General features: G+C 40.8%; 1 protein-coding gene across 1 annotated transcript in view; it reads right to left on the bottom strand.

The window, feature by feature from the left end:
• Nucleotides 1-22480, bottom strand: part of gli3 (GLI family zinc finger 3) — a 132347-nt gene that overhangs the window by 103353 nt on the left and 6514 nt on the right. The window contains exon 2 of the mRNA XM_033985981.2: nt 10996-11169. Within this exon, the coding sequence (XP_033841872.1) occupies nt 10996-11128 (133 nt within the window). The 5' untranslated portion in view covers nt 11129-11169. The remainder of the gene's footprint in view (nt 1-10995; nt 11170-22480) is intronic.

Raw genomic sequence — 22480 nt, 5'->3', positions numbered from 1 at the left:
AAAAAAAAAATCCAACTGGTAAATTTATCCTTAAGAAAAGAAAAAAGTTTGATTTGATTTTATTTTAGTCTGAGCCTAAATCTCCCTCTTCGAGGGCTGTATAATATATTGCCATCAAATCGAAATTTGAATGGTCAATTAGCAAATTCCAAACTTTAAATCCCCTGTGTGTTTAAAATAAGCACTAAAAACTGAATCCTATTATAAAAATATAACATGCTTGTCAAAAAAATCATAAGTGGATAGTTTTCCAAAAAACGTGCAGCTCTACCTCTTTCAGTTTGTAAATGACAAGTCTATTGAAGAAATATTATTGTTTGTAAGGCTTTACAAATTGCCTCTAATACAAAATTCCAGAACATAGTACTTGAATGAAAGTACAATACTCCTCCTGTCTTTAACTCGTCCTTCACTTCTCTCACTGCTGGGGCCCTACCTCTCGCTCTCTTGCCCTCCTGTGTAAAGAGCTTTCTTTATGTATGACCTCCTCTGTCACTCTGGCCACAGTGATCCTGCTCCCCAATCTCTCTGCCATTTATCCTACATTCCACACCAGAGCAGCTCAGATTATATACTGCTGCCAGGGTAAATGGAATAAATAAAAGTCTTCTGGGATTAACCTGTGGAATAGCCCTCCACAACACTGCTCTGTTTTATTTGCATAACATCTTTTACCCTGTCTTTTAACTGGATATCTTTACACCAAGGAGAGTTTGATTACTGCAGTGTTTGATCCGAATATAAATCATAAATTATTAGAGAAGGTCATTGTCTTGTCTGGGCATTCTCTTATCTTATTTAAGTCTTTGAGTACATGCCCCACACCTCAAAACCCAATTTACATATCAAACTGTAGTGTGACTAACTAAAAAGATTTTATCAGGCTGGATTTTATTAGGCTATTGATGACTGATGAGGAACAAGATATTAGTTAATAGTAGATGGTCACTGGATTGGTGATCATCCAATACACCAAACCTTTCAGATTCATATTTAGTTACTGCAATCTGAGTATGCCAGGTCAGCAAGAACTTATTTCAGTGTACACAACAGCTCTCCATGTAAACCTGGTTTTACTTACTCTTTTCCTATAGCTCTCATCCTTCATCTTCCCAGTTCTCATGTCTTTCCTCCAGAATCTCCTGTATCCCCCCTCATCCTTTTTCCGTACGGCATCACTCGCCACTCCACCCTGCCTGGCTGCCCCTCCGGAGCCGCTGAGGGACCGCCGGACTCACGCAGCCCCACGCTGAGCCTCTTCGGAGCCAAGGCCCGGAACAAAGAGCCCATTGAGCCCAAGTGGAGACATAATGCTGGGCTGCCTCTGACAGCACCGCCAAGATGAAGTCATGAGGTCGGCAAACTGGGCCTACAGCTGCGCACAGTGTGGGTACAGTTTGTGGAATTGTGGGAAAAAATGATTATGTGCTAGCAAGGGTACACTTAGCAACACACATGGGGACATGTGTTGGGGAATGGAGCTATTGGTAACATGATACTCAGAAATGTACCCCATCACTTTGGGGGAAAAAAATACCACTGATGGTGAACTGCAGTTTTAGTTTTGGTTTTAAGGTTATTACATGCAAGAGAATCCACTTTTACTGACTATTCACATCATTTATGATGTGCAGGTTATAAATTACCAATACAGAGAATAACTTGAAACATAGCGTAACGTGTGTCCTAAACATCTGAAGTGTATGTAAACACTAAAAGAAGTCTTTGAATATCTCAGTGAACGTGCATCTCCAAAAAACGTGCATGAGAACAGGCAAATAATGAGTGAGATTTTGTTCAAGAATAATTCCTAATAGCACTAAATGGCACAGTCCTATTAAAATGCCTTTACAGGGGCACTGCTTGTCAGGAGGCCCTGGGCAGTGTTGGGTTTGGGACAGAGGGAGGAGAAGGAGGCGGCGGCTACAGAATGCTGAAAGACAGCTATGCAATTGATTAACATTAGAAGGCCTTGCTCAAGTTCAAGCTGCATGGCCCCTTGGCTGTAAGCTACAGACATTTGTTTCCCCGCCAGTGCGCTGTTTCTTTCAAACACTGTCTCTGCTACACATCTGAGTTCAATTCTCCGCATGCCCTCACTCTGAAAATCAATTCCTCCTCCTCTTTTCTCTGCTTTTCCTCCAGCTCTGCGAAAACAGAGCGGGGCAAAGGGATTACGCTGTCCCTCCCCAGATCCAGGCAAGACAACAAATGCTTCTTATCAACTGACACCCCCTGCCATCCAGGAGGAAGAGCAGGCAGAGAAACTCAGCCAGTGTGGAAGCTTCTGCAGGCCGTGTCTGCCAATCGCTGCAACTCTTTTCACACTTAGAGCCACAGCTATTTACAAGAGCCTTGGGAGAAAGCGCACGCAGCACCAGAGGGTGGGAAGCGCGCCGCTGGTCCTCCAACCTCTGCTTCTAATCAATCAGCAGAAATCACTGCCATGCTTTATGGCCTTTGATCCTGGCTCCTCTTTCACACCGCGAGGAACTGAGCAGTGAGAGGGGCCAGGGTCCAGGCCCAGAGGGTGCGGAGGTCAGGGGGGACAGATTAAGTCTGAATAGGCTTTTTACTCCTCCCATCCTAAGAGCAGGTCTTTACTTTATCCACTCAATTAACACAAGGATCACAGCAATCAGGCACTTGAAATATTCAACACTGCACCACTGATTTGGACATTTTAGTTTATTTAGTTTATTAAGTTAACTGGTCTTGACACACACACTCATACAAAATTATATTTCATGCCAACTGAACTACTTATTTAAACACCACCCCATAAAAGCACCTTCTCCATTTTGCACTAAACCAGACTGGAAATGCAGCCTTTAACTGGCTCAAATTTACTGGCTGCGACAAAGGCCCCAGTCAATAAGCCTTCTCCGTCTTTGTGCACAGGGTCATATAAACTGCTCTGGTGGAGGTGGTGGGACACTTGTTGCTGCTTCACCCCCTTCAGTCCCATTCAGGCTCCTGGTGCGGTAAGAAGGTGTGAGCCAGAGAGGAACACATCATAATAAATTCTGCTAGCAGGGTCGGACTACTCCCGCTTTGTTGCTGCTGGCAAGAGGGCAGCCACTGGTGAGACCAGCAAATAGACAGAAGACCCCTAAAAATCAACTAGTGGCACTGCTTTATGGGTTTATGAGTTTGGGGCCGGTGCAGGAGATGAGTGAGGTCCAGTGTGGCTGTGGAGCTATCCCGACTTGTCTTTGTGAAGCAGCCTGTTGGTTCAGAGACTTTTATCTGACCTCTGTGACCTCTGACCTCCAGGCCTTTTTGGCTCGCAGCATGTCAGTGAAAATGACTTTAAGTCTTGTAAGGGGTCTTTGTGATGGTCGTCACCAACTATCAGAACTCATTAGAAGAGAAAACATTGAAGACCAGCCAGTGTTTTTGGTAATTTCGCTTTCAGAGGATGAAAGAGTTTCACAAGAGGGCATCTTATAACTTGAAGTTTGGTAGTGATCACAGCTCTAACCAATGTATGATTTTACTTACATTGTTTGTACAAGTTGCTAGGGCAGGACTGAGCCGTTTTGTATATAAGGTTTAAAAAATGATTAAACGAAAGACATAATTCTTGGTTGTATTGAAAGACAGCTCTCTCTAACAGGTTAGTGAAACAGGACTATGGATGCCTAAAAATCATTGACATAGATATTATTTTTTGCTTATTATACTATTCTTATGTAGTATAGTACAAAGCAGGGTAAAGTAGGTAAAATCAAAATTGGTACTACATATTGGCCCAAAAATATCAGAGCTTATCTGGATTCTAAAAAATCGGCACCGGCATCATATGCAAAAACACATTACGGTTGATCTTATTCAAAATGTGTACACTGACTTCAACAATCCTTTTGAAACTGTCTGAATACAAACAAACAAAACAACCTCACACCGTATCATGGTTGCTTCTGCACAGCATCAAGAACTCTGGGAGCATCCTATGTAGCTTCCAGAATTTGGAAAACAGTGAGGTTCCAGAGGGTATATCCAGGCAGCAGGAAATGTGCCAGACAGTGGCCGGGCTGAAGAGGTTCCCCTCCAACCCCAGCAGCAGCGTAGCTAAGCTAATCCAGCGCCTCAGGTCCCTGTGAGGTGACTCTGCCAAAGCCGGTTCCCCCACTGCTGCCGGAAATTGCCTTCAGTGCAGAGGTCCATGAAATGTCTGTGGCGCGGCAAGGAAAAGACCATTCACTCACAGGGGCCAGAGGATACTTTACAAACTGGCTCTACAGGTGGTAGCTACTGGTGAAAGCTACATTTATGGAACAATACAAACAACACTTTTCCTTTCTGACTAAAGACTTACCAGACAACTTGAAAACAAAGCTTTCACTGTTTCTGAATGAATTTTTTCCTCAAAGAAGCTGCAAATGTTTTCAACACAACGCATTGTTGTAAGTAACAATATGAACGTTAGCATTTTTTTCTGTTCCGCTTGGATAAAAAGCAAGAAAAAAAGCTGTGATGCATACACATCCAGAAGCCTGTAACAATACATTGCCTTATTGATATTTTAAGTACAGCCCTTACAAATTATCCATAGGTGTCTGTCTTATAAAGCAATTAGTACATAATTTGTAAAACCTTATTGGGATAATTCTGAACAATTTTCCAAGTTTCTCCTGTGTGGGGTTGTGTGTCAGCCTCTATAACACCTCCTCCATTGTGCTGTTTGACCCATGGGCCAGCCGGTGCTCCCATGAGGTCCCTTATCCCTCCATCAGTCCTTTCTCATTAGCCCCCACAGGCTGAGCCCAGAGAGGGGCAACACATTCAGCCTGCGCTGCTACCTCCACAACTCCACATGGACACATTCACATAATAAGCCTTAATCACATCTATGTCAGACTGAAATTACTATTATAAGATGTCCATATAGAAATTGGTGGTTTTTAAGAATTCTGGAAATTACGCACTATTTAGGGTTTTTTACTTTGGATTCTGTACTTCCTGACACTGTATTTTGCTAGGAATGAAGCCTAAAAACTAAAAACAAAAGCTGCTAGTTAAGTTAATGTATACAATTTGATTGCTGTAATGATAAGAAGGGGTATTTTAAAAATGTCAGAAAAAGGACAAGCACTTGATACTAGGGTTGTCAAAAGTATCAAAAATCAGATCGATGATTATCAACTCAATGTTAAAATTAGTATCGAAACTAGATCTTCATTAGAGCAAGTATCGATACCGAAAACTGGAATAAATGGATAAAATGTGACCTTCCTGAACAGTTTCATCTTGAGTTCTATGAGAACTAGTGTAAGACCGCATGGTATAATAAATAAATATTTTGTCTTGAAAATGAAAATATTGTCTAAAAAACAGCTTTTAAAATTATCATTTGGGTATCAAAATTGGTATTGAGTCTATTCTTTAGTATCGTGACAACTTGCTAAATTACCACCTAATGATATCACAAGGTAGAAGTGAAGGTTTTAAGAATGTTGTGAATAAATCATAATTTCACATATTCTTCAGATTTCATTACATTGTATTGCTAAAAGGTCTATGGTGCATCATAATGACACATTTAAGAGAATCTGAACGAATTCTAGATAGTTTTGCTATTCAGATCCTGTCATTATAGATTACTTGTCATTTCTTAATGGCAGTTCCTGTGTGTTCTAATTAATTTCCTTTTTTATTTCTTTTAATATGAGTTAAAACAGGACATGAGGTAGAAAAAGCATGGTGGCTGTAGGAGGCAGGAGGCGGAGGAGGGGATGGGGCAGGACACAGACACAGAAACAGTTGATTATGAGTCCCATCAAGTGATCAATGATTTCATTAATAAGACAGATCACGCGGCTGTCATCACTGTGACATAGGCTGAGAGATGATCTGCTCCCAACGCTCCATTTTCCCCGCATAGCCTTCCTCCCTACTTTTTCTCTCCCTCCCACCCTGTCCTCCCTATTGCCCCCCTCTGCCGATGACAGGGGAACACCACAGCAAAATCGGGCTGGAAGGAATAGACAAGGAAAGGGGGGGCGGTCATGAGGGAAGGGGTGAGAGAGAGGAGGAAGAAAAGTGAAAATCCATTTTGAAACCCATTTTCAATTAGGGGTCCACAAGCTGTTATCACAGGTGTCCCAGAATGGGGGCCCGTAAGTGAAAATGTCTCCTATCCGTTTCTGAAATGAAACCTTATCTGGGAGGCACAAAGATGGCGGGGACAGCGTATCTGTAAATTACTTTCCATCCCTGCTGTTAACGGGAACTTTATTTCTGTCAGATGACATTCCCCTCTATTTACTGTTGATCATTTAAATGGCTGCCTAAAAGAGGTGGCCCCTGACTCTCGGGTATATCTCGCCTCCGTCTGCTGATGTTTTCAAAGCAGTCGAGTGTGGGTTTTCTTCCCTAAACACTTTAGCCATGCTCCTTTTTCTGATCCACAAAAAGGAGAGGACCTTTTGCATTTAAGGCTTCTCCCTTTAAAACCCTGAGCAATAAAAAGGTTTTACCACAGCTATTTCATAAACAGATGTTTCTACCCTGACAAATTTCCCAGCCTAGTCTATTGCTTCATTCTATTACTTACACTAACTCCCGCTCCATTCCTAAACCCATATTAAAATCCAACCACAACCTTTTCCCTCTTCATATAACCAACCATATAGCCCCACCCTTCGTTCGCTTTTTATTAGCAAATTATCCCATGACGACAGGATTTATTCAGCCAGGGGGCATGGACATCTTGTTTTTTTAGTTTTGACCCAACAAAAGAATCAGGGGACTTTGTGGTCCACCTGCCTGCCGAATGATGAGTGAGGGAGGGGAAGGGACCCCGCGCACCCCTCCTAAAGAGCACCAATCACAGCATTGTTGTGGCACAGTCGGCTCTTTTGAGCTGTCAAGGAAGAGGAGGAGACATAGAGATGAATGCCACGCAGGATGAAGCCGCCATTTAGCCAACCATGTGGGAACACTCTACTATTGGACTCAATAATTATTACTCCTGCTTTTGATAACTTTGATTAAAATTGCTTTTAATTTTATTGCGGTTTACCCAAAAGCAAGTTCATTATCGTAAGCAGAAGCCAACTAATAAATATTTTAGGGGCCTATGTCAATGAACTTCAAATAATGAGTAACCATGCATTCTGAAAGTGGTTTTAAGAAATAATGGAATGATGAAAGGTCTCAAGATTAAAGGCGAATTATAACATATTTAATCTAATTTAAATTATATTGTAACTCATGCACAAGTTTAGCAGCAGTAACTTCTTATTCAAAGTTGTGAGTCATCAATAAACCCATGAACTGCCTTTGCCCTAGCTGACTTCTACTGTTACTGTTATTAATGTACATTTGTCCAAACTTTTCACTCTTCAATTTATATTATTTAATATTTCCTTAGTAGCAAACCAGACTATACAATATATTTTTGTCTAGAAGTTTGTTTATGTTGTGCTAAACTGACTTTTGAGTTTGTAGTCCAGGAAAAAAACATCCTGGGGCTGTATTTAACTTCATTCACACATGTTGAGAACAGTCTTGCAAATTTTGGCTGTCTCCTTCTCTAAAGCACAAAACCTGTGACACCACTGGATGACATCATCGGTGGTATTTCAGGGTGCTTTTAGTTTTTAACCTCACCAGACTCTTTTCTGTAATTTCAGCACTAAAAGTGCCTTGACTACTCAACTAACTTCACGTTATCAGCAACTGGTTTAAGCTACAGCCAAACTGCTTCACTCCCCAGAGCAGTGGCTTTTGGTGTTCCATATTCCAAAAGTTTAAGTGTCCTAAAGTGACATTAATAATTCACAATAAGGACATTTAAAGCAGACCTATTATGGAAAATATACTTTTTTGGGCTTTTAACAGTGTTATAGTTGTATAGTCTCCTTCTCATTTGACCTCTCTTTTTTTTATTCAGTGTGATTCATGCATGTTTGAGTAAACTGTATTCCCCTGTATTCAAGATGTCATTGCTCCAATCAACCTCCATTTTCATCACCACGGTATATGCCCACTTTTCTGCACTTACTTCATTCTCCAATTCTCCAAAGTCTCACGTGGTCATTTTGGTGCAAATGAAAAAAATCTGCTACCAGCTAGTATTATGTGCATCTAGCCATAGAAGGTGCCGATAACATTTATGGCGACGTCAGCTGCCACTGGGCACCACAGTTTTCTAACATGGAAGTCAGCTGACTTTTTTCTTTTATTAAGTCATTTTAGATCAATACTGTGATTTAAAATGTCCAAATTATAACAATGATTCACCAGTGTCATAGATTATAACTATATAGCAGACAACAGGTACAATATGTGTTCTTAAAGTTCTGTGTTATCTGTGCTCTACTTTTCATAGCTTAACTGAACATCTTGTTGCTGAGCTCACCACAGGGTTTCTAAGACCACGATCAGGGGTGGCTGCAGGACTGTGGCAAATATTTGGCTCATGTCCCGCTCAGAAGACGCAGTCACCAGGGTTCCACAGCTGCTCACAATTACCTTTTGTTTGGATGGAAGAGCAGGAGCAAGAGCTATGGGGGTTAAAGTTGAGACCAGTGTAGGGTTACACCTGATAAGAGGTTATGAGTTCTGGGGCAACTTGGGAATGCGCTATAATTATAACCACCCAAAGAATGTGTAAGGTATCTTATGATTCTGCTGCGGAAATTGGGATCTTAAAAGGGACTTTTTGCAGCTGATAAAAATTGCCTTTCCCTCTTGGAAATGATCAGTGTATTTACAACTGTATTAAGGGTGGGAAAAAATATCAATAATCAGATACTAATCAATACTAAAACTAGTATGGAAACTAGATACTAATTTGAGCAAGTATCAATAGTAAAAAAAAAAGTCACATTTACATAATAGGAATGAATCTTTCCTGAACAGCCTTAGAATCAACTTTAGCTATATCAGATCAAGTATGAAACCGCATAGACTAGTATACACCCATGGACCGCTGTGGAACCTACCCAGACGACTGAGATTACAGAGATATAAAGCCACATGGTGATATAAAAGAAAGTACTAGGGTTGAGTGTTTTTTATTATCATGGTGGCATCTCAACCGGTATTGAGTATCCAGTCTGTTCCTTGGTATCAAAATTGAGTTTGTCCTCCACATATCCAAGTGCATCTGCTGGTCTCCCAAGTGAAAGTTATTAGAACAACTCAATCACTGATCATGGCTGTAATTACCACCATGTTATGAAGAAAGATCTACAAAGAATTCATACATGCTTTTTCCAGCTTAATGTTTTTCTCACAGCTGCCTTCTTAATTAATAAAACGGTACGGACCATCTGGGAATTACAAAGAATGAGTGTGTCCCCAAGATGCTTGAAAATACATTACCTTAGTTACTTCCTGTGTAACTCCCAGATGGGCAGCAACATAGAAGGCTATTTAGCTTTTCTTAAGGTGTTTATCTTTGTCTCATACTTACGATGTTCTTCTTTGACTCCTTGAAGTTACAAGTGAGGTGTAAGTGACTTCCCCTGTCACCGGGCCACCACTTGAGAAAGCCAGCCTTCCTAAATCCCCTCTCTGCTAATGAGCACAGCTGCAGCTCAGACCACAAATGATCTCAACAGTTTTGTTTTGACTTCGACTTGGACGTCCAAGGTTTTCAGCAAAGAAAAATCACCGTCTAATATTCCACTGCAGCATCTGAATTTGGTGACAGAGTGAATGACGACAAGCTTAATGAACTGTACGCTCCCAGGCGCTTTTAATAGCATGTGTTAAAGACGCGGCTATGTAAACATGCCAAAGTTCCGCTACCAGTCACTTCATGTGTGCAAGTCACCCAGAGGCACAAGAATAGATGAAAAAGTAAACATTTGTGCTCTGGGACTTTGGGAAGGATCACTTTCATGTTTACTGTAACAGAGGATGCTTATCTTGACAAATTATCTTTTGAAGACTTGGCTAGGAACACTTAGGATCTTATTTAAATTCCACTTGTGCACTATTCACTTACAGTTACAAAGTTGGTTTTAGTTGAGGTTACAAGGTCTTGTATAAAGCTTCATCAACTTTCTTAAAGAGGGTGTATTTTACTTCTATGGGGTATTAACTGCTAACAGATAATATATTTAGATCATCATATTACCTTTTATTATTTTACAATGTATATAGCAAATATGCTATATTTGCTGAAATCAACATATTAACATGTTTTAAAAATATCACTTTTGTTTTTGACACTCTGAGGCTCCCTCCCCTTTACTCCCTGCATTAAGTCACGCCCATATGTGCATGAATGACACCTAAAACCTCTTCAGGCATGTTTTTGATGAGGGAATAACATTACAACATGGTAGAAAGCTCATAAAAATCTATTTAGCATAATAACCCCTCTTTAAGCCCTTAGATTTTTATAATGTTATTTCTTCATTGAAAACATACCTGGAATTGTGTTTTGTTTCATTCACACATTTGAGTAGTCCAACATATTTAGTCTGACCTTTTGTCAAGAGCTGAAAGCAACTTGGCCCCACTGCATGAATGTCATCCAATGGAAATCCAGGAAATGGATTAGTTCACACACACAGACTCATTAATCAGCAATGATAAAGTAACGTCAGACTTGAAATGACCTTCCAAACACAACTAGCCATCTTCAATAATAATTGTTCTTGTTTTAGCTCAAATTTCTGTTTTTTTTATACTAGTATTCCACATACACATTACAAAAAGGTTAATGTGAAATACAGAGACTAAAGTATTCAAATATAATTCTAAAAAGTGTACCCTTTAACTAAAACACTAACTAACACTTGATTGATTTGATTGATTACACTGATTAATGTAAACTACATTTTAAATCCAACTTTGACTACAGACTAAGATGGAAGCATTTTCAACATAAGCTTTGTTAGTCTGTCTTACTTTTCCATTTTTCAACTGCTAAATGACCAGTCCTCTCAAAGCTGGGTGTGTCCCGGGAGAACACATTACATTAGCATAAATCATGGCTGAGAGCAATGTTAGAGACGTAACAGAGCCTACCATTTGAGGTGGTGCTCGAAGCCACCGCCTTCTCGCTAATGTCATTGCGCGCTGATGATCCTTTGGTCGCTACAATGGTCTCCACCCTCTTCTTCTTCTCAGCTGCTGAACTGGCCTGGGATTGGGTTTCCATGATGATGGCTCATTCCTCAAGACCTCATGGAGACAGAATACCTGGGGAACAAAGTAAAAGATGATTAAAACATATTGGATTTATTAGTTACACCTGATTTTTTCTGTCTTAAAATATGGACTATTAATGCACTCCTAGCATCCTAATAGCCAATAATAATAGCTAATTATTTACAGTAATGAGACATGTTTCTAACAATGACTAGCATGCTAACAGCACACCTGCATTACTTCCTGGTTCACTGACACTAAAAACGCTTTGTAATTAGATGCAGAAATCCACGTGTCATCTCAATGGAATCCTAAGAGCCGCTTTTACAATACATCTGTACTGGGGGCCTATTACTTTTCCTGTCACCTTCAACCATAGTCACACATAAATATTCACAGTGTATGAAGTACCAAGAACATGCAGTACCAACAGCAGGAAATAAACCACCAGCCTTTAGTGTTAAAACACTTAAGTAACCATCACATGGAAGTTCATACTGGACAGTATTAGATATATTCAGAATATCCCATATTAATAATAATAAAAGGTTACGGAAGCATGTGTGAATGAAACAAAACACAACTCCAGGTATTATTTGATGAGATAACAACATTCTAACATGGCTTAAAGCTTACAAGAGTCAATTTTGTGCAATATATTAAAGTATCTGGTGAGGCTAACTCCAACAACGGTTCCTTCACTAAGCTAACAATTATGTCAACACATCAATTCCCTAAATTACCTGTGTTGCATACTTTAGCAAATTTCCATGTAGTAGTTTAACAAGAAAAAAATATTTGTCTTCTCTGATCCAACTTTAAACATTCTGTCAATAAATCGCCTGGAGAACAAGACAGTTGAGGCAGTTGTGGAAAAAAATAAGAAAAAAATACTTGAGATCCAACCTCCCTCTCTTGGATTCCCCAAGCACCCTAAAGGTCAATCCACCAGCCTGACCCTGATTATTTTAACTCAAAACAGCAAGTGTCTGAGGTGGCCTGGATAGCCTCTCACCACGGCACAAATATTCAATCTTACATTTGACTATAACCTCATTTTCAACTGTGCTAAACTTCTGACTTCTTGTCCAAAAACTAAAAAATGCAACATAGATTTATATCTCAGCATAAAGGCAGCTTGTGGATAAACTGATAATCCCACTCAAGTGAGAACGTAGAAACCTTAAGGGGATACCACAGAGAGAGAAGCATTGGCGGTGCTGAAAAAACAAGGCTTGTTTGAAGGCCCTTTTGGGAATATCATGGTGCCGGGCAATTTTTCTTTCAAAGAATAAAGGTGGTTCAAGTTAATACTGTCTGTGGGTTTAGCAGAGGTTGAGCCAACAGTCTGGTAGACACGCCGCTCAGTTCAGCACCTCAGAGGCTGTCTACAAACTTGATCTAGGTCACGGAGGTCCCTGATTATAAAGACTACAGTGGTGCAAGCAGTCAGTCATTTACTCAAAGTACAGGACAGCTACATTATAAGGCAAAACCCACTTAGACGCCATCGCTCAAGCATAATTACATGAAATATTTTACGCGGCTAGCTAAGAGAGACCTGCTAATTACCTGGTAGTAATGTTGAATTGTTGTACGTGGTGTAAACATGCCCCAAGTACAAAGGCTAGCGCTAAAGTCAAGCCCTAATGCAAACAGGGGCTCGCAGTGTTACACCAGAACAGCAAGAGAGTGATTTCTACTGCCTCCCCAGGGATGTGCAGAGGTAGAGGAGGGGGTGGTGGTTGGTGGTGAAGGGTAAACTTCAGACAAACACTCAAAGCTTTGTTTATTTTTTTCATCCAACCTCCAGAAAAACCAAAGCCTGTCATCCGTCCTGACCCGGCAACAACATCTGTAAGCAATTGTGGGGCTTACTAAAAAGAAGAAAAAACACAACGCAATTACTCCCCTACCAATCAAAACAGAATTAAACAAGGGCTTGTCCTCTAATCACTCCCACATGCGCACACATGTAGTCGTAGTTTATGCCCTACTTTTGCAGATATCGTGTTGAATCATTGCTGCAGGGCTTTGATAGTAGCATTGGTTATGAAGGATCTATGGCAGTTAAAACATGTGTGGAGGTTGCCTTCTTGAACATGGAATGAGTGATCAGAGGTGTCAGTCATTCAGGAGTCTATAAATGTCGATAGTAAGTAAGACAAAAGAAATGTATATGAAGAATGAGAGGGAACTGAACAAAAGGTGTTGATGAACTACTAAGAAGCTGTGTTGGAACTTTGACAGCTGTGGTGAATGGTGACGATTAGCCTGGCAGAAACATTCAATAGGAAACAAGGGAAACACAAAATTATGTTTCAAGAAATCAAATGATCTCATGTTGCTATCTGTGGAGGTTGAGTTACGCTGTTTGGCTGTTTGGAGAGTTCAGAGTTGTACAAAACATCTGCAATCTAGTGTTGACATGATACAAAACTTTCACATTCAATTCGATACCATGGAATAGACTCAATCCTCAATACCGATTCCACACTCATAATGACAAAGACTCTTTTTTAGACTAGAGTGAATAGAATGTTATTTTCAATATTAGATCGTAGTACTTTCTTTTATATTACCATGTGGTCTTATCCTTCAGTCATCCAGGTAGGCTCCATAGTGGTCCATGGGCATATACTAGCCTATGTGGTCTTATACTTGTTCTGACGCACCTCAAAATCATTCTAAAGCTATTCAGGAAAAGTTCCTTTCTGTCCTGTGACTCAATTGAGTATCTAGTTTTTATACTAATTTTAGAATAGATTAGTATCTGCTTTTTGATACTTTTGACATCCCTACCGCAATCATCAATAATGTATATGTGAGGGTGTATATTAATTGAAAGTAAAACTAGTAGTGAAATAAGATACTCATGTGAAAAGGTATCGATACTAGGAAAAACATGACAAACCTGGACCTTTCCTTAATAACTTTAGAAAGGTCTTGATCTATATCATAGCTAATATATGACCACATGATAATTTTTAAGATAGTACTATGAAAATTGAATCCTATTGTCTTAAAATTTATTTATTTATTTATTTATAGTGGACAGTGCATGTTGACCAACAGTAACTGTTTAACATGCCAGAATTAGCCAAGAGGCTAGTTTTCATCTGTTGTCCCTTGCCATGATGTACAGATGGCTCCTTGCAAATTTAAATAATTTACAGAGGACAAAAATGGTATTGTGTATCACGTTTTTTCTTAGTATTGAAAATAAGGAATTAATACTCAGGTTCCATGAAAAAAAGGTATTTTAATAATTTCCTTTTAGGCAGAAATAGTCATCTATATAGTAAAGCTTGTACATATTCAGAGGTACATATTTCTTTGAACATCTACAATTTATAGCCTTAACATTTGTGTTTATTGTTAGCTAGGTTTATTTTTTGAATGCTTGAATTACACAGTATAGTAAATAGGAGGTGAGCACTGGAGTGTAGTGTGGATGAGTAGAGGATCTGGCATTCCACTGGTCGGACAAATATTCACAAGTCCAAGCCACTGAAGCGTGTCTGACCGGCCTTTTGTGTTCACCAAGGCAGGCCACAGTTCCAAAGCAGCAATTAAAAGCAAGACCTTTTCACCTATAATCCGTCTGACCGGGACACAGCCACACAGCCAGCTCTGCACATGTTCCTGTTCGGTGTTTGATATCAGAAGTGATCTTTGAGTATGTTCCACACTTTTACCGACAGATACAAAAAGGAGATTTGTCACCACAATAGCATAAATAGACACAGATACATCTTGAGATAAAAAGCAAGTCAGAACACGCTAGAACACACTACCTGACACTGTTGTATAAAATAAATGTTAATGCCATATTAATGCAATTCATGTAGTGTCTATTCTATGGCCCATTAAAGAAGAGAGTGCATCTTCATTTGTGTGCCTGTCTCTAATCCCTCCACAGCAAAAGGGAGGCGATTAAACAGGTTTAAAATACCACAATTCAGACTGTTCCCTCTGAAAAAACATTCTCATTTTATAAGCATATTAGGCAAATCAATTTAACATAAATTACACGCCTAGCTGACAAAGGCTCCAAGTTGAAAGTCATCTGCAAATTGTCGACATCAAAGTCAAACGCAAAAATAAACTTTTGCTTTTGATGGAACATGAGCAGTGCCGTTGTTTTGTTGTTCAAACATTCAATCAGCAAGTCTGTGTTTTCACAAGCCTCCTTATTTATAACAGGGCTTTAAGGTAAACCTTCAGCACGGGCCTTTATTGGGGCACATTTGCTAAATGCATACAAAATGAGTCTAGTTCCCAACTGGAGGAGGGGGACATTTGGACATGAACTCTTGATGTGTCTTCTTAGATTTGTTCACCTGCACCCCCACCACAGCGAGGGTACTGTATTTGTGTTCATTTCATTAGGGCCACTGTTCAGTGTCGAGGGCCCCCTGAGGGAGGAGACTGGCAGAACCATAGCATTCATCATCATTACATCAGCGACCACCGAGATCTGCTATCTTAGGCTTATCAGCGAAGCACAAACGCACGGCAGCGCAGTAACAGGGAGGGAGATGGGAGATGGAGGCTATTGAGCAGATTGTGAGCAAAGGAGGGATAAGAGGAGGAGAAAATGAATGGGGAGAGGAAGGAGCTGTGATAGTGGATGTGTGAGCCCCACATGCCTGCACAGGAGAGCCTGTGTGTCGAGTGTTTGTGCATTTCACACCTAAGCCAACAACATTAGGGCCACAGCACAGCTGGGATAACTAAAACACTGGAGGGACAAGTGGAGGCCCCTTAGCTCAATATAAGCGAGAATGCACTGGCACAAGCTGCTGCTATGAAACGGCCAGCAAGTGGATGAGGCCTTAAGACAAAGTGGAAGTGTGTGGTGGTAAGAGAGCCTGTCATTGGCCCAGATCCCCACTGGGACAGTGTGCCCAGCACTCAAAGGCTCTGTGAGAGAACCACATGCTTGGGTTTCAGCCTGTGTTCAACACTGCTCTCATGACTGCCCTTGGCCCTGGAAGGCAAAGGAGTAGAGATATCTGAGATTTGGTCTTTGTGGTTCCCATTGAGCAGTGGAACTGAACATTGTGCCCAGGTGGCACTAAGTCCGGTATATTGATGGGACTTGACTCCGTGGTAAAAGCCTTATAGGAGGACTTTGTCACACTCTCAAGTATCTGATATGGATATGTAATGAGGATTATACCACTTAAGCTTTTGCGGGTTCTGTGGCTTGGTTGAGTTCCTGCACACTATCATAATTGCTGAAGCTGAAACAAACTGAACGACTCTCCTTAAAATGACTTATCTTTAAAGCAAGGTTTACATTTTCAAAGTAAAAGTGGTAAAAGGCATTGTGAATTAGGGGTGTTTGTGTATTCGTCAAGGACAAGCAAAGCAACAACAGAGCCCATCAGTAGCTTTCAGCGGAGCTAATGAGATTATGCTAGCAAGTCCCTCAGACCTCTCCACTTAAGATGCTTTGGAGGGTTGATGAGAGACCCTGTGTGCCGCACCACAGAATGAGCTGAGTGCATCTTACATTCCTGTGGAACAAACCCACACGATGTAATCGCAATGCTTTACATGATGCCTCTTTCTCACTCCCTGCGCAAGAGATAAGGGCCAAATAAAGCATGCACCACAATAGGAAACACTCACATGCTCCCAAAGTCCCACTGCTTATTAAATTGTTTATTTATAAATTTTGATTGCAATTGTTCATGTTTGTGCATGCTGACCTCTGACAATGAGTATCACAGCTGGCTTTGGTGATTCAACTATTCCCATTTACTCAAGAGTGTATCCTTTGTTTGACAAGACATGTTTCCTAGAAAATATGCATGTTCAGCCATTTAAACAATACAAACATAATTACTTGGAAAAAAACTTTTATAAAGTGCAGATTTTTTTATGATTACAAATCCAGTTGCTTGTTTAAGTTGAGTTTCTAGTTGCATCAGCAGCACACATCCTAAGTTTCCATCAGTGGCCTCAGTGGTTGTAAAGCAAAGGGGAGTGAGGTCTGTGTCTCGGTATCCTGTCAGTGCGCTTCTCTGCTCCAGTGAAAACACACTTGTGTTTGTGGAGGCATTCTTCAAAACACGGCTTTAGAAGGTGCGCTGCGAGGAACGGCAACCACAGCGCGACAAGAACATCCTTCATGCACTTTCACAGAGAATTCCACATGTTACAGTGCTGGCAAGGAGTCCCATGTAGAGCAGTGGCAAGGGAGACTGCGTGACAGTGGAGTAGTCAATCTACCAGGTGCTTGTTTCACTATGCAAGTGGAACCGACTGTGCACGTCAGCATACTGAGCAGGGGGACCCCAGGGACAGGATGAGTAGAGGGAAGAGAGATTTGGGTCCTGAAGAGGCGCTCTGGCACTTCTTTCCCTGTGTGCCTCGTGTTCTTGTGCACACAGAGGTATCAAGCAGAGAGATGGAGTGAGAAAGAGCAGTGACAGCATGAAGGGCTTTGATACAAGGCCTTTACCACTGTCTCAAGGGAATGGACAGCAGTGTCCACTGAGTACACTAGACCTGTCTTAAAGAGACAGTGCAGAGGAAGCTGGACTTCAGAGAACAGTTTTTAAATGAAAGCTACCACTGTTTCGAAAAGAACAAGCATTGACTGAACTTACCTAGCTCTTCATATATTTTCTTAAGTATTACACTTTTTAGTTCTACACTTTTTTACATGGCAGAATTTGTGCATTGTATCAACCATCAACTACAGTCCTAAACCGTTCCGACAGTTTGTAAAGTTGTGCTCAACTTTATTCTCGCTGTAATCACTTTCTCCTCTTTCTGTTCTCCCTTCCCTTAATTCCACTGTGTGATTGGTGTTGAAGCCGAGTGCATCAGTGCTGCTCTGTGATTAATGATGGGCCCAGCCTTCTCCGGGGCCGAATGCTAACAACAGCCAGGGGGCAGCGAGATAATACACAATAATAAAGCCGGCAGACAATCAGCCAGGCAAAGCAAGGCCTATTAGCTCGCCCCATCAGGACGGCTAAGTGAGAAATTAGCCCTTCCCAAGCTCTGCTACAATTCATCAAGCACTGCCCTGAATCCCCCCTCAAGAAGTCATAATGTTTACTTAAAGACTGGCCCGATGCCCTAGTGGCTGGCTTTATTGGCTCTTATTAATTCCCGTACTAGCCCTTGCGGCCGTGCCATTTAAACCACATTAAAGAGGTGAAAATTGGATGAGATGAAGTTGTCTTGTTGTTTGGTGCTCCCGTGATAAAGCCGGAACTGAACCCATCGAGACTGGAGTGAAATAAGGAGGTGGGGTGGACTGGAGGGGGGGTAAATATATCGGCATGTAAAGGAATGCTGAATGAAGCTGTCCGGAAATGTGTTGCAGTCAGTCAAAGGAATGTAGGCAGAAGGAGAAGGAGAGGAAGAGAAAATGAAGAAATGGCATTGCTTTAATGCTAGACTTCCTGTGTGGATGGGAACACGTCCAGAGGGGGAGAGTTGGGTCATACATTCCACAGATGCGAAACCAACCATTGTATCTTTACTGTCTTTCTTTGAATGGCCTGACAAACCTCTACGTGACTCTTTGAATGCAACACCCTGAATGGAGAACATTTAAATCATACAGGGCAAAGGGGACAGATGAGGACACTTAAAAAGTATGCTTACATATCTTAATTTTAATCATTAGTATCACACAACCTTCAGTGCCTGACGAAAATGCATAAAGTCCCCAGTACTAACTAAATCTAACAAGTTGTGAAGCCAATATGAAAGCCTGGGTATGACCAAAAAAATTATTTGCAGGGATTGTAGCTGTTTAGTTGATTGATGGGTTAATGGTATCTTAGTCAACCAGGTTGTCTATAAGTCGACTAATTATTTTATTTACATTGTAAGGATTTATATGGACCAAAGAAGAGAGCCGAAAGCTTTAAGTGAGCTGGAGTTTTGGGAGTTACTGAAAAGTGTACACTTATGAAGTTTACAGTTTGAGAGTATAGATTGATGTTTTTGTTCAAGATCTTAACCCTAATTTTTAGAAGACTAATCAGTGCAAGGGTATGTCAAAAATTTCTTTAGTCACCTACAACCCTTGTAATTCAACCACAATCTTTCAGAAATTGTGCTGTTTTTTTCTACCCTCTCTGGCCTTTGTGTGGTTCAATATTCACAGGATCCAAGTGTGTGTTGCTGTGAAGTGGGGTCTGTGCATCAGGACCGGCGGCAGGTGAGAGCACGTTCCATAGTAGAGTAATGTGAAGTATACGGGAGGTGCCAGATCAAAGTCCCCAGGTCTTCCAACTCCTTGACGGCTCTCCCAGCGGCTGCGTGGGGAGACAACTTTCTCCCTTCACTTTCATATCAGAATCGGAGCCCCCCCATCCCTCGGTGCTGCTGACTTCCAGGCTCCACACACTCTGCCGGTCTCCCAGGATTTGCACCCCACCTACAGCTACACGCGCATCCGCATCAAAAACACACACAGAGGAATATCTCAGCTTTGGAGAGGAGTTGGTGAAAACTCCGAGGCCTGGAACAAAAAAACGTCATCTCAAAAAGAGCAACATGCAAGAGATGCCATGAACTTTACAGCTAAGACAGGTGTAAATGGATGAAAGGCGAGGGAGGCTTTTGGGAAAGCTGGACCTGATAATGAGGAGAGATATGCTAACTTAAGTCCATAGTCAAGTTTCCAAAAGCAATACAAAATAAAATTCTAAGCAGAAAACTCATAAATATGTACTGAAATCCAAGTATTAAAATGTAGTATTAGTGCACCACGGTTGTTGTTCAATTGTAAAAGGGGTTGAAAAGAATAATTTTCAGGTATTTTTAAAGGAATCCATTTTTAGGCACTTTTATCCTGAACAAACTGATATTTTGATTCATTGAAAGTGTGAGTGTTTTGTCCTGCATAAGCGCTCTAGTACTCTCTGCTCACAGCTTTGTACTTATTTATAAGCTAAAAGCTAAGACTTAGTCACATACATAGAGTTGAAAAATATAGTGAAGCTGATTATCAATTATAAAATATGCATGAAAATATGCTTCTTATTACAGTAAAATATCACTATATGAACAGGTTGAGGCCTAGAAAGTCAATGGGCCCATTGATATTATAAGGTCATTTTATTTATTTAGTTATTGCGGTTTACAATGCACAAAATGTAAACCATTGATCATGTGTTAGCTTATTACTAGAAAAGAGCATAATCAATCTTCTTTGAGAGTTTTCAAAGATGTAACAATATATTTTGCTGTTTGTGAGGGTTAAAGTAAACAAAAACTTCCATAAACTCTGAAGTCGAGTTAAAATTCCAAGCATAAAATGGGAGGAACACAACTGCTATTAGACCCTTAGCTGCCCTAGGCTCACGTTCTCTATCATGAGGAAGCCAAACATCTGGCTGTATTTACTTGTTTCAGCTGTTCACAACTCCGCCTCGAATAAATCCGGGAGATGGGAACAGCATTGCTCCGGACAGCTCCTAAACAAACACACGCTGCAGTCTCTCAACGCTGCACATCTCAACTAGTGGTTAGTATGAATTTGTGAGAGGGAGGGGAGGTGGGGCCTTAATTGGAGCATTTGACGGGTGCCTGGGGTTAATTGGGAAGCATGGAGAGCAGCTGGCTCTAGTGTGGAAGTTGAGACAGGGATAATAAGTTCACCCTTTGCAGGAGAGACAGTGATGAAGCAGATCAGAGGAAGAGTGTACTGTAATAATTTGTACATCTACCCTACCTCCACCCTGACATGAACTGACAACTTGGCTCGCAGCTACCAAACTTGGCACCTGTCAAACCAGGGCTGAATGATACAGGAAGAGATGACGATATGCAAAATAGTGATATCGATATTAATGCTATAATCCTATAATGTTCTATGATATACTTTTTGACCCAGAAATTTCACTTGATTTAAAACTAAAATGTGCATGCTTCAATTTACTCGTCAGGTTCAAACATTTTAAAAAAGGATTAATGCTAGGCAAATTCAGGAATCAGGACTTAATAAAGCAAGAATAAATAATATAATAAAATAAAAAATTATAACATTATGCAGCCCTATAGTATCAACCACACAAAGCTTCACACAGCCTCCATCCAGCTAATCACTCACACACATACAATATAACTCTTACCTCTAGGACATGGAACCTAGTCAGCCCACCGGTCAATGTTATGTAAATCTCTCCGGCACTGGGTGTACTAATGGCTTATTAGCCTCCGTTAGCTGGTTTGCATTGATCTCTATGCCAGAGGGAGATGGGAAAACAAGTGCAATTCGCTGTTCATATGGGCTATAATCACATCTTAGCTTGTTTCAATAAAAGCAACATTAACATAAACCATCTCAAACATATTGAAACCTTCACCTTTGCTAGGTCTATAGGCAAGAAAAACTGAAATTAATTTTATTACTGAACATTGAAAACTAGGGATGCTCCGATACAGATTTTTTGAGTCGATACCAATGTCCAATATTTGGCTTGCTGCTGTGGCCAATAGCCATGATACTGATATTAAGTTTTTAAATCCATAGCAAGTTAAAGTTAAGATCACAAATTAACTTTGGCTATATTTCAAGTCTAATTGCTCTTCTATTTCCATTTTTACCCATGAGTCTGTTCAAAAAGACAAATCTGATGCACTGAGGAACTTGGAATGGCATATGGGCACATAGCGCTGGAAGTGTCAAATGCCGGTGTTGAATGCATATATCCCTGTTGAAATCTCAACTACCCTTTAAGATTAGAGTGCAGTGGGGGGATGTATTACATTCAAGAGATTTTTGTTAAAAATATATGAACGCAAAACCTATGGACTCAGTTAGGAGAAGTTCCAAAAAACAACTTTTGCAGATGTCTAAAGTAGCCAATCTTTGACATGACAAAACAAACATAACTTTTCTTTAATGCTATTTTCTGTAGACACGACCAAACTGAGTGCCTGTGCTGAAAGGGTGGCTGAGGGGAGCCCAGGTAGAGTCATAGGCATTAATGGGAGGAGACAAGGACTTAGAGCGCCACACAAAAACCCCAGCTTTATAAATAATTCCAAAAGCTAACAGGATCCCTTGTATGGGTGAATGTGTGGAATACATTCACACCCCAGTGCACACACCCAGTGAGCCACTGGGGAGAAGAGGTTATTCACACAGCTCCACTGGGGCTGTTGGGGCGACTGACCTGTCAGCAACGCTAAATTTGGGCGGATATCTTTCTTGCATAGATGATGCAAAGGAAAACAAAAAAAGGTCCATTTGTGCAAGACCCACACTCACTCATAATGCAGGGCAGTGGCGCTCACTGGAGACCTGTCTTGTAAATCTCTTTGTGAAAGCAGCTTTGGGGGGTAGACAGGGGCTTACACACTGAGCCTTGAGGTA

Source organism: Periophthalmus magnuspinnatus, chromosome 20 (genome assembly GCF_009829125.3).
Source record: "Periophthalmus magnuspinnatus isolate fPerMag1 chromosome 20, fPerMag1.2.pri, whole genome shotgun sequence".
Classification (NCBI taxonomy): domain Eukaryota; kingdom Metazoa; phylum Chordata; class Actinopteri; order Gobiiformes; family Gobiidae; genus Periophthalmus; species Periophthalmus magnuspinnatus.
The sequence above is the reverse complement of the archived record's forward strand: the minus strand, read 5'-3'. Positions and strand labels throughout refer to the sequence as shown.